At 64.8% G+C, this 11,958-nt stretch overlaps 1 protein-coding gene and 1 long non-coding RNA gene across 2 annotated transcripts in view; one reads left to right on the top strand and one right to left on the bottom strand.

Annotated features, from left to right (window-relative positions):
• Ano1 (anoctamin 1) overlaps positions 1–11,958 on the bottom strand; it is a 108,484-nt gene that overhangs the window by 17,976 nt on the left and 78,550 nt on the right. The window contains 7 exon segments of the mRNA XM_048807613.1: positions 71–182; positions 339–540; positions 3,071–3,145; positions 3,883–3,960; positions 6,398–6,469; positions 6,992–7,003; positions 8,668–8,750. Coding sequence (XP_048663570.1) covers positions 71–182; positions 339–540; positions 3,071–3,145; positions 3,883–3,960; positions 6,398–6,469; positions 6,992–7,003; positions 8,668–8,750 — 634 coding nt within the window.
• Positions 5,733–6,269, top strand: LOC107157042. Its single transcript, XR_007349332.1, has 3 exons — positions 5,733–5,850; positions 5,888–6,113; positions 6,151–6,269. It is a non-coding gene; the product is annotated as an uncharacterized LOC107157042 (long non-coding RNA).

The raw sequence follows: 11,958 nt of genomic DNA, 5'->3' as shown, positions 1-11,958 counted from the left end.
TGGCCATGGGGGCCACACTGCCTGCTGTGCTGGCCCCAGTGGCCTCCCACCCGCAGGCGGAAGTCCCTACCGGCCCTTGAAGAAGGCCACGTAGAAGATGGGTGTGTAGGAGTTGACGAACTTGAGCAGGAAAGCCTTGAAGGTCAGCCTCTCCTCGAAGCTCTTCTCCGTCTTGGGGACCTCTGGGAGAGACGGACAGTGCTGCGCTGACCTGGCCGCAGGCACCACCGGGCCAGCGCTCAGCCCTGCTCCAGACAGGTGGCCGGGCACGGGCCTGAGGAGGGGCCCAGGGGTTAGCCCCGGCCACGCTGCAGGCACAACCCGGGTGTGGGCCTCACCGATGGTGGTCAGCCACCTGGCTATGCAGCCATAGACCTCGTCCAGCAGGATGATGACCACCAGGTTGATGATGACCGCAGTGGCCGTGACGGTGACCCGGATGTTGGAGCGCACGGAGGGGGAGGAGTTCATGGCCAGGGCCGCAGCTGTGGAGATTCTGTAGATGATGACGCCCAGGACGATGGCGAACGTCACCGCGATCTGCAGAGGGGACGGGGACGCACTGGGCTGGGGCCATGGAGGCTCCCGTGGCCCTGACCACCGGCTACTCTGCCACAACCCGAGAGTCCAGCACCGGTGCCTTCGTCTCCCCACTGTCCCCAGTGCAGCCCAGTGCTGGGTGGCCACAGCCCAGTGGCTATCTGGTGGGCTCCCTGCTGGGGGCTTCTCCCTGGGACCTGGCCACTGACGGTCCTGACGTGCGGGGCCAGGGTGCCACCACGGGGCCACCGCACCCAGGAGGCGGTGGTGGGCATGGCTGGACCCCCAACCTTCCCAGCAGCCATGACCACCTCTGGGTCCTCCGTGGGAGTGAGCCGACTGTGCCCAGAACATTCCAGAAGATGCAGGCTGCAGGCTGCTGGGAGACGGGCGGAGCGGCTGCCCTGGCCGTCTGTCCCACCCACCACCGGCTGTCTGGGTTCCTTTTCTTCAGGCCCCACTCCCCTGGGGTCCACGCTGGCCCCGCCCCGCGTGGCGCTGTGGATGCCCCACACCGAGAGCCCCAGGACTGCACCGCAGGGCCAGGCCTGCTGGCCACGTGTGGTCCAGCTGCCGGATGAGGCCCCTGCACCACGTCCCGGATGCGGAAGACCCTGTGCCAGTGTGGTCACGCGTGGCTCCCAGGATGCGCTGGGGAGGCCCGACTGGCCAGTCTCCCAGGGACGCTCAGGGTCGGGGACACCTGCTCGTGGGGGAGGCTGTGGCTTCCGGAAGTTTCTAGGGAAGCTCTCATTTTAAACTTTGGCCTTGACTTGCTTCTGCAGACGTCTGCTGGTGACTAAATGGTGGCCACACCCGCCCCGCAGCCTGTGCCGACAGGGGACAGCCCTGCCGGGAGCCTGGGTTCCAATCCCGGGCATCAGGAATCAATCTCCCCTGGAGAACCCCTCAGGGGCCCTCCTTGGCCTGGCCGACAGCCTGGTGCCCGTGGGCCTGCACGACTCAGCAGGGAGCCCCAGGATGGCCACGCCTCTAGGATTCAGGGTCCTCGCCACCATCTTCAGGACCCACATTGGTCCCCAAATGGACAGAGCCAGGGACAAAGCTGTGTCCTCCAAGATGCCGGAGGGTGACTCACTCGTGGCAGGGCTAGCCAGGACGCTGGGGGCCGGGCGGGGGAGCTGGCTAGTTCCCTGCCCCACATTCCTCGGCCCTGGCTCCGGCTTCCCGCCCTTCCTGAGACCGCCATGTGCTCCTTGCTCAGCCTCTCTGCAGACTGGCCACAAGAAAGGGTTCTGACTGAGAGGACAGGCAGAGATCACGGTGGGTCCTCTGGGGAAGCCCTTTAAAGAGGGACAGTCTCTGCTGCCACCTTCTGTCCTGCCCCCAGCCCTCCCCTTGCTTCCTGCCAGGAGAGTGGGGGTGATGCTGGAGGAGGAGCAGCCATGTTGTCAGCAAAAGGGAACAGATGCAGGACAGGTGAGCAGTCGGAGACGTCAGCACCATGCTGGCCCCGAGGAACAATGGCAAAGCCCAGGGTCTCCTTTGGCCCTCTGCTAACCATGCTCCTCCTCCACCAGGAGCAGCTGAGCCTCCTCTTTCCAGAGCCCTGGCCCCCCTGGGGTGACGGCTGGCCATGCTCCAAGTCAGGGGCCACATCATTCTCTGCTGACCCCAGTTCCAGCAGTCACCCTCGAGGCCAGGCTGAGCCCCTCCACCCGAACCTCCTGGGACACCACAGCCGTCCTGCTGAGTGGCTCCCTCCTCCAGGACAGAGTGGGTGGCCCATGCTGGGGCCGGGGTCTGGATCTCTCCAGGGTCAGCCTCGAGTGGGAGCCTCAGGGGAAACCGAGGCCCGGATGCCTTCCGTTGCTTGGCGGGCGGCTCCTCCCTCAGTCTAGAAGCCCCCTGCCTGTCTTTTCTACTCTGAACCTCACAGGGCCCCAGGCAGGCTGCCCACTGGCTCCCAGTGCTGGCCGTCCTCAGGGCAGAGGCCCCACCTCTGGCCTCCACGTCCTCAGCAGAAGGGTCGTGTGGGCTGGGGATGAGCCGGGGGACGAGCCGGGAGACACTCCCCCGAGGCCCTGGCGTGGAGGCCAGGGGTCCTGGTCCAGGCCTCGGGGCAGGCGGCTGTACCAGGCTCTGGCTGGAGCTCCCAGGCTGGACAGGACAGAGCCACAGGGGACATCCACCACAGGCCACGTGCAGCCAGGCACCAACTCGGACTGGGCTCCCCGAGGCTGGCTGGAGGCCCCTGAGCAGTGTCCTGCGGCTTTGTCTAGCGGCTTCTTTGGTGGTTTTCCTGAAGACCCCTCGTTCTGTCCCGCAGGACAGCTGTGAAGGCCAGGTCTGCACAGTGGGCCTTGAATAAGGGGCACCCTCACGTGAGAGCTGAGCATCACCACCTGAGATGGCTCATGCACCTCCCGCCATGGGAGCCCCTGGCCTCTGTGGGGCCCTGGCGCCTTTCCGTCTTGGTGATGGTGGGCTCCCCACTCGCCTGCTGCCCCCACGGACGGGCCACTTTGTCCTAGATGACGCTCACCCACCCTGGCCTTGCGGAACTTACCATGAAGACGATGGAGACCAGGTTGGTGAAGTAGGCCGGGAACCGGTCTCTCCAGGTGAGCTTCACCTTGTCTGTCTGCAACAGGAAATGACCTGGTCATCCGCTGGGGACCACCGAGCTGGACAGACATGTGCACGTGGATGACTGGATGAAAGGGACACTCAGCAGAACCTCAGTAGAGGTGGCCAGCGAGTGCTGGTCCAGGGTGCCGGGACGCCGTGGGGCCTGTGCCCACGAAGCTGTGCACGTCCACCCTCGGCTTCCAAACGCTCCCAAAAGACCCTGGGGACAGCCGCACTTGGGGACCCTCCTTCCCAGCGAGGCTCCCCTCAAGGGCTACAGGATCTGAGGAGCTCTGGGTCACAATGGTCAACTGTCCCCTGGGCAGCTAGTCAAGGCAGGCTGCTGGCAGCCCTGGTGGCAATGCCCAGCAGCACAGCCCGAGAGGCCACAGGGCCAGGTCAGCATGGGCTGGACGGACCCCAGGGAGGAGCCGGTCACTGGCACAGGCTGTGTCAGGGGGGGGTTTTGAACAGGAAGACACACAGGCCACTGGACACTGGCATGGACACAGCGGCAGGGCCACTCCTTTCAGGAGCGGCTACATGCGAGTGAGGGAGAGGATCCGGGGCACTCGGCAGCCCTGGCCAGTGCACACCCGAGTGACCGCACACGGAGACCCCCACAGCCATGCAGTGACGCAGTGGGGAGAGGGGGAGGCAGCAGACGTGGACACAGCCGTGGCAGGGGACAGAGACACGGAGGGTTGCCCGGCAGACATCAAGACTCGGGTGGCCCCAACAGGAAGGTACCAGTTTCACCCCGGCCAGGGCCGTCCTGACCCTCCGCTTCCATTTGTTTGTGGATTCCTCCGGAACATGCCGGCGCTTCTGAGGGTGGGTGGGGAAAAGAGAGGCTGTGCCGCAGGGCAGGACGCGGGGCCCCGGCCGGGCGGGGACCCAAGGCCCCGGGCAGCAGCTGGCCCTCCGAGAGGCCGGTGGGCTCTGGGAGTTTCAAGCAAGGACAGACGGCACAGGCTGCTCGGGGGCAAGGCCGCCAGGAGGCCAGGGCGGAGCCAAGGCCTCGCGGGGACCCGGCAGTCCTCAGGGCCCAGGCGCTGCCATCCCCCGGACCCCAGTGTGCGGCCGGGTGGTGCCCAGCGATCCTGTGGGGCCGTGAAGGAGGCCACGCCCGGAAGCCCAGGGCGACGTGCCAATGACGTGGGCGATCGATGTTCCCCAATCAGATCATTTAGTGCCACTCGGCGGGGAGCCAGCACCACAGGGCGGCGTGGGGAGCCACGGAGCAGAGGGAGTGAGGGGACTCTGTGGACAGGTCTGGGGGCCAAAGAGCCTGGAGGGTGAGCCCTCACCTCTGTGGCGCCCCGAGATCTAGAGCCTGGGCCAGAACCTTGCCTGGGCCACGAGGTGCCATGGCTGAGGCTGGCTGGAGCCCTGGACCCCAGCGGGCAGGGCCACTGCCTCTTCCCTTACGAGGGAACCAAGTACCCATCTGCGCTCCCTCTACAGGGCGCCACCAGACAGCTGCGGGCGGTGCCCAGGCTCTGTGCCGACTCCCTGACCAGGCTTGTGGCCAGGGTCCCCCTGAAGGCCCCACGGAGGCTTGCGGGGCCTGAGACCCCGGCGCCCGCGCTGCGCACACAGGAACACGCAGCCCGACTGGCCCACCTGGGGACGGACCCTCACTTCAGGGGACGCTCTTGCCGTGTGCTCATCTGTGCCCTCGAGCCCTGCCCAGGCCCCAGGGCTGCTCGGGGCCTGGCTCCTTCCTGTCTGCACCCCCGTGCGCTGCACTGAGTGGCCCCTGGAGTACCCACTTCAGTGCCCAGGGGTGCCGGCGACAGTGAGCCCAGCCACTCTGTGCCAGCAAATTCTGTGCCCATGAAGTGACAAGAACAGGGAAACGCAGCTATTTGTCCTGAGGGGACCCAGAGGCAGAAAACGCCGTGTGACAGGAATCTCTGGAGCTCGGAGATCACCGCCTGCCTCTGGCCCTTCACAGCCAACGTGGACCTCTCCACCCGCGACAGGCGGGCGAGGCGGGGCTCCTGGTGCCCTGGCCCTGGGCAACCCCGTCATCGACTCAGCTGAGCCGCTGGACGCTGGTGGGCCCTGGGCTGCCCCTCGGGGTGGCCGATGAGACGAGGTGCAGGGACCAAGAAAGGCACTTAAAAAGACAGTGGCCTCAGCACACGCAGACCCACGCGTGCCCACGGCCTGTGGGAACGGAGAGCGCCACGTGCGTGGAGCCTGGGCTGAAGTGCTGCCTCCTCCCTGGCCACACGGCATGGAGCGGCAGGTTGGCGGCGCTGACTCAGGGTGGTAGCCTCACAGCCACTTCTGCTGACATCGAGGTGACCCTCAGGACACATCAGGAGGTCAGGCCCACAGCAGGGTAGGACAGACTCCAGCCCGCGCCACGCCTGGCCCCGACTGTTCTGAGTAACGTTTTACTGGAGCACGGCCAGCCTGGGTGTCACCTCATCAGTGGCTGCTGCCACCCGGGTGCACACAGCTCAGGAGCACCACACAGGCTCACAGCCTGAAACGTTCACCCCCTGGGCCGACCCTGGTCTACTGCTGATGTCACTGGGCACCTGCTGACCCAGGTCTATACTAGATGGACACATGGCATTTGCTGACCCCAGGTCTCCACTAGGTGACGCGCAGCGTCTGCTGACCCAGGTCTACACTAGGTGACGCGCGGCGTCTGCTGACCCAGGTCTACACTAGGTGGGCATGCGGTGTCTGCTGACCCAGGTCTACATTAGGTGATGTGTGGCGTCTGCTGAAACAGGTCTACACTAGGCGGGCATGCGGTGTCTGCAGGCCCAGGTCTACACTAGGTGGGCATGCGGTGTCTGCAGGCCCAGGTCTACACTAGGTGGGCATGTGGTGTCTGCAGGCCCAGGTCTACACTAGGTAATTTGCAGTGTCTGCTGACCCAGGTCTACACTAGGTGATTTGCAGTGTCTGCTGAACTAGGTCTACACTAGGTGGGCATGCGGTGTCTGCTGACCCAGGTCTACACTAGGTGATTTGCAGTGTCTGCTGACCCAGGTCTACACTAGGTGGGCATGCGGTGTCTGCTGGCCTAGGTCTCCGCTAGGTGATGCGTGGTGTCTGCTGAACCAGGTCTACACTAGATGGGCATGCCATGTCTACTGCCCAGGTCTACATTAAGTGACACTGGCGTCTGCTGACCCAGGTCTACACTAGGTGGCGCGCGGTGTCTGCTGGCCCAGGTCTACACTAGGTGGCGCGCGGTGTCTGCTGGCCCCGGTCTCCTAGGTGGCGCGTGACGCACCTCCTTGTTCTTGGACTCTTTCCTCAGCGACTTCTCCAGGACCCTGGCCTCGTACTCGGCTCTGGGATGGTCCTGTGGAGGGAACGGCTGGAGCTGCAGTCCGCGCAGGCCCAATGCGGTGACCGGGGCGGCTGTGGGCAGTGCGCTCCGGCGCCCTGGGGCCAGTTCACGGTGGGCTGCTGGCAACATGTCCGATTTAGAAGCCCCCGTGTCTGGGCCTGGGTGCAGGCCCAGGCGGCTCCCCAGTGGGGACCCCGTCCTGCGGGGAGGCCACTGGACCTGGAGGGTGGTGGGCTGTGGGCAGGCTGCAGTGAGCACCCAGCCACGAACTGGCCCCAGGACCCTGTGCGGAGCAGCTGCGGGGCAGAAGAGACCAGTAAGTACCAGCAAGCGCGGGCAGCAGGCGGGCCCGGGGGCCCAGGCAGGTCAGCGAGGCACTGGAATGGAGAACAGGTGAGGCGAGGGGGAAGCAGAGAGCCCGGCCCAGGTGCAAGAGTGAGAGCCGCACGGCAGACAGGCGGGCAGGCGTGCCGGAAGGTCCCTCTCCCGGGAGACAGGCTAGAGGGGGACAGAGGATGACAAGAAATTCCAAACCTTGACGGCCTCCTTCAGGGAACCAGAAAGTGGAGACAAAAGAAGAAAGATTCATTACTCGGGCTGTTTCCAGAATGGGACGCGTCCTCTAGAGACGATGCTATATACACACAGGGGCGCCAGGGATCGAACCATGGACACTTGACCACCGAGCCACACCCCAGCCCTTTTTTACATTTTATTTGGAGACAGGGTCTCACTGAGTTGCTCAGGACCTCACTGAGTTGCTGAGGCTGGCCTTGAACTCACGATCCTCCTGCCCCAGCCTCCCGAGCACTGGGGTCACAGGTGTGCGCCACCTTGCCCAGCTGGAGACAATTCTCTGAAGAATCACCGTGAAGGTGAACGGACACACTGGACACAGAGTGTTGGGGACAGGGGTTGACAGGGACCTGGGATCTGTTAAAGTCCTTGTGACTTCAGGATGACCGTGTGTGCTGTTCACTTTGTAGCTCTAAGTTTTTGCAGATTCCCAAGTTAGTGCCAGACTCAGTCCTTCGGCACAGCTGGGAGGCACAGAGGCCATTCGCTGGACAGAGCCTGCTGCTTGGTGTGCCGACACTGGGCTTTGGACTTCGGGAGGCCCTCCACCTGAGGCTGCTGCCTCCCCCGAGGCCCAGGGCAGCTGTGACACGGGGTCGCTCACTTCAGGGAGCCCTTTAGGCGCCCCTAGGTGGGCACGCCGTGTCTGCTGACCCAGGTCTACACTAGGTAGACCTCAAGGACTGCCCCGAGGACAGGCTCAGGTTCTGACCTGGCTTGGCCTGGACAGCCACTTGCTGCCGGCCAGGCAGCTGGGTGAGCACTTACGAGGCTCCTGCTGTGTGCTGGGCCCGCTCTGAGCAGGCCGGTCTATGGACCCTCTGAGCCCTCCCACGCCCTATCAGGCGAGGGCCACTCCTCATGCCTCTTAGGCAAGGACACTGGGGCACAGAGATATAAAGCAATGTCCCCAGGCCACACAGCGGGGTGTGCGTCAAATCGGGATGGAAGTCGAGCAGCCCTGACCCAGGGTCCATCTGTGGCCAGCCCACACACCTGGTCTGTTACCAACGGCCAGTGGAGCCCGCTGCTGGCTTCCCTAACCAAGGTCAGCCTATGAGGGACGGCCATGTGAGGAGAGGCCAGCTGGTGTGCAGAGGCCGGGGGAGCACTGGGCAGGCTCTATAAGACAGCCCCACCCTCCACCTGCAGGGGTCGCCTGCTCTGTGCCAGCTGCAGGAATGCCCCTGGCAGGGCACTCGGGCATCCTGGTTGGGGCTTGCTGGGCACACCATGGCCGCTGGCCCCTGTACGTCCGCCCTTCAGAGCAGGACGAAGCTCGGCCCTGCCTCCTCTCTGCGGTCTCAGGACGGGACCCGTTGCTCAGCTGCGCCTGGCTGTGGGCAGGGAGCTGGCTCCGAGGGCCTAGGGGCCTCTGGGGACCACGGGCGAGGTGTGCCCTCCCCACACCCTGCAGCCCCTAGATGGGAAGAGGTCAGTGGGGCGAGCCTGGGCGTGCGCCCTAGACCGCTGGTGGGTGGTGTGTCCGCGTGGTCAGACACCTTGGCACACGCAAAACGGTTACCCGGGCACTGAGGGTGTCTGGAGCCCCGTGGCGGGGCAGGGATCGGGGAGTAGCCTTGCCGTGGCCGGGGCACCTGGGGGCAGGGGCTGCACAGCTCCCAGCCACTGACCTCCTCCTCCTCGAAGCCCGTGAGGTCCCAGCGGTAATTGAGCCGCATCTGCTTCCGCTTCCAGTGCTCCATGAAGGTGGCGGCTGCGGAGGGAGGGAAGTGGAGTCAGGGCCACTCGTCCCCGTGACGGGCAGCGTCCTAGTCTTCAGCAGCCCTGGGAGTGTCAGGCCAACGTCACGCACATCAGCCTGCTCCGACCCTGTGCATCAAGCCACTGGTCACCCCCACTGACGAGGACACCGCGGCGCAGTCAAGCCCCGCCACCCGGTCAAGGCTGCGGCTGGCCCCAGAGCCCTGCCCTCACCTCCTGCTCCCCTGCTCCCCAGGACCCCGCTCACAGTGGGGCCTCCGGCTGGGGGTTGGGCCAGGGCAGGGAGTCTGTGGTCACCACGCCCTGCTGCGCACTCCTAATAGGCCACACAGTTCCAATGCCACCACCTCCAGGGAGTCACCAAAAACCCGCCTTGGGGTCAACCGCTCTTCCCGAGACCTGCTAGGTTGGGACATGGCTGCGTGTCCCTGGGCTTCACTGGTTGAACTCCATCCCCACCGTGAAGTATCAAGAGGGCAGGAGCTTAATCCACAGGCGTCTGGAGGTGAGGCCTCTGGGAGGTGGTCAGGGTCAGACAGGTCACCTTGGAGCCCCGTGAGAGCTCTCTGAGAGGGAGGGGCCAGACCGACGCAGCGTGCCCCCTGCCTCTCACAGGAGGCCGAGCATCACCTTGGGGCTGCCAGCAACAGGACATTACCAGGTACAGCCCTTGACCTCGGGCCTCCAGAATCTCAGCCAGAACAAACCTCTTTGCTTTCTAAAGTCACCAGCCTCAAGCATTTCACTGTAGTATGGAAAACAGACTAATATGGAGCCCTCCCCACACTGCACCTGTCCTGCTCCTGTGTTGCCACCTTCTGTTCCAATCCCTGTCTCACGTTCTGTGGAGCTTCCGGCGTGTGTGTCCTGAGCACCTATCCGGGCCTGGCACACACGGACGGTCAGCAGAGCTCACTGATGAATGGGTGACTTTCATGAGCACACAGCTTGCAAATGGAGACACAAGAGCCTGAATCATTGGGCAGGAGTGCTCCCCACAAAGGAAGTGCTCCCCACAAGGAAGACCAGCAGAGACCCAGGGACAAGCGAGCACAGGGCTGGACACAGAGTAGTGCTCAGGATCCTCCCGCCGCTGCGAGCCAGGCACGGCTCCCCCCGCAGTGCCTCGCCATCACAGCTAGTGGGCGCTACTTCCCCATTGGGACCAGGACAGAGCTAACATGACACGTGGGACCCTGAGTCTCCGGTGCGAATTCACAGGCTCCCAGCAGGAGGCCACGTGCTCTGGAGATGGCGTGGGGTGGAGAGGTCAGTCTGCAGGGAGCCGTCCCTCTTCCAGGGACGAGAACGCATCCTGGGGTTTAAACGTGTTCGTCCCCAAGGGTCAGTGGCTCCTCAGCCAGGCCCAGCCAGCAGCCAGGGAACTTTCCAGACCTTGCAAATGGGCAGGACTTCATCCCGCGAGCTGGACACAGGGACGAGAAGCCAAGCTGGATATGGCGAGGCCACGGGGGGGGGGTGCCAGCATAGGGGTGCCAGCTTGCGGTGCCAACCAACAGCATTGTTGGAGCCAGAAACAGGCTGCCCACAAGAACCTAGGATGATGGCGGGCGGGTTCCCGGGGGTTTGGAGCCAGGAGGACACGGCCACCCCAGGATGCCCCAGGAAGCAGAGCGGAGGGAGGGGCACCTGGCCCGCCTGCTCTGGTCCCCAGCGGGGTCCCCGGGGCAAAGCCTCCAGGAAGTGGAGGTCAGGGAGCACGGGGAACGCACAGGTGCAGAGCAGGGCAGGGGGGGACGGCCGGTGTGGGGAGGGGCTTTGGACAAGAACGTAAAGGCACAGGTGACAAGAGAAACGGACAAGTGGGACCTCATCCAAGTACAAGCTTCTGCACAGCGCAGGGGGGAGCCAACCCAGGGGAGGGACAAGCGGCAGGGGACCAGCGCCTGCCTGAGCAGCACCGTCCAGGGCGGCAAGTGACGCACCGAGACGAGGCGGAGCACGAGCAAGTGACCCGAGAGCCGTTTCCAGGGACGTGAGCGGGTCAAGAGGAGGATGAAGAAAACACTCGGCGCCACTAACATGGGAAATGGGACCACACCACGGGGACACACCACCGGCCCCAAAAGGGACGATGCCCCAAAGGGAGAATGTGGGGAACAGGTGGGAACCTGAGTGGGACAGCCCCCACGCAGGACGGCACCGAGGTCCCCAGGCCAAAGCTGGCTGACCTTGTGCTGCAGCCCCCCCCCCCCANGGCCCAAGGTGGGGCCGGCCTCCGTCTGCCCCGCACCCAGAGGCCCTGCTCCTATGCCCCCCTCTGGCCACGTGCCCGGCCAGGCCTCGGCCGTCTCAGGACAGAGACGACTGTTGGACTGAGCTGGCCCAGGAGGGCTGATGCGGGGAGCTGGCTGACCCCGTCTCCTCCTGGGTGCAGCCTCCGCGTTTCCGTGCCCGCCTGTGGCCTCAGCACTGGTGTCTGATGTGGCCTGGTCACGTGTCAGGCTTCAGGCCAGCACGTGGAGGACACTGGCTACCCTCACGCCCAGGCTCTGGGTGCAGGCCCCACTCCCGGGCAAATCAGCGCTGAGTGCAGAGGGCAGACGCTACGCCCAAGGCCAGGCAGAGTGGGATCTGAACCTCATTCTGTGACACTCCAGGGTCAGCCCGTGAGCACCGTGCTGGATGGGCAGGGAGTAGTGACCACAAGCCCAACTGTAAGTCCAATTATTATGGGTATGCCTGACAGGGACACTCCTGCCACCGGCCCTCCTGGCACCAAGCATGGGCAACAGTGGGTCCGTGGGTCCTGGGGGTGCCAGTTATACAACGTGGGACACAGCACCCGCCTGTCAGCAGCACTGGGTGTGGTGCCCTCCCACCCGGTCCCCCACTGCGGCCCCTCAAGCCCGGATAACGTGCTCCGTTTCAGAGACCCACACACTGAGGTCCCGCCCGGGGCGGGGGGCCTGTTCCCAAAGGGGTGGACACCTGGTCCCCGACTTTGAATGTCAAGACCAGCCTGGGCCACGCTGCAAGGTGACCAGAGACCAGGCTCCCCCTGAAACCTGGGCCCAGAGGCCAGCACAGCGTGGAAGAGGTGGCCAGAGGGAATCCAGGCCAGGGCAGGAGCCGCTGGGCAGGAGCCACGTCCCTCTTTCCTTCAACGTTTGTCTGAACGACACGACGTCAGCAGCACTCAGGGGCCGCGGGCAGCTGGTGGGCTGGCCCTGGGTCGG

This window comes from Marmota marmota, unplaced genomic scaffold (assembly GCF_001458135.2).
Source record: "Marmota marmota marmota unplaced genomic scaffold, marMar, whole genome shotgun sequence".
NCBI classification, from domain to species: Eukaryota; Metazoa; Chordata; class Mammalia; order Rodentia; family Sciuridae; genus Marmota; species Marmota marmota.
Note: the sequence above shows the minus strand (reverse complement) of the source record. Positions and strands in the feature narration are given on the sequence as shown.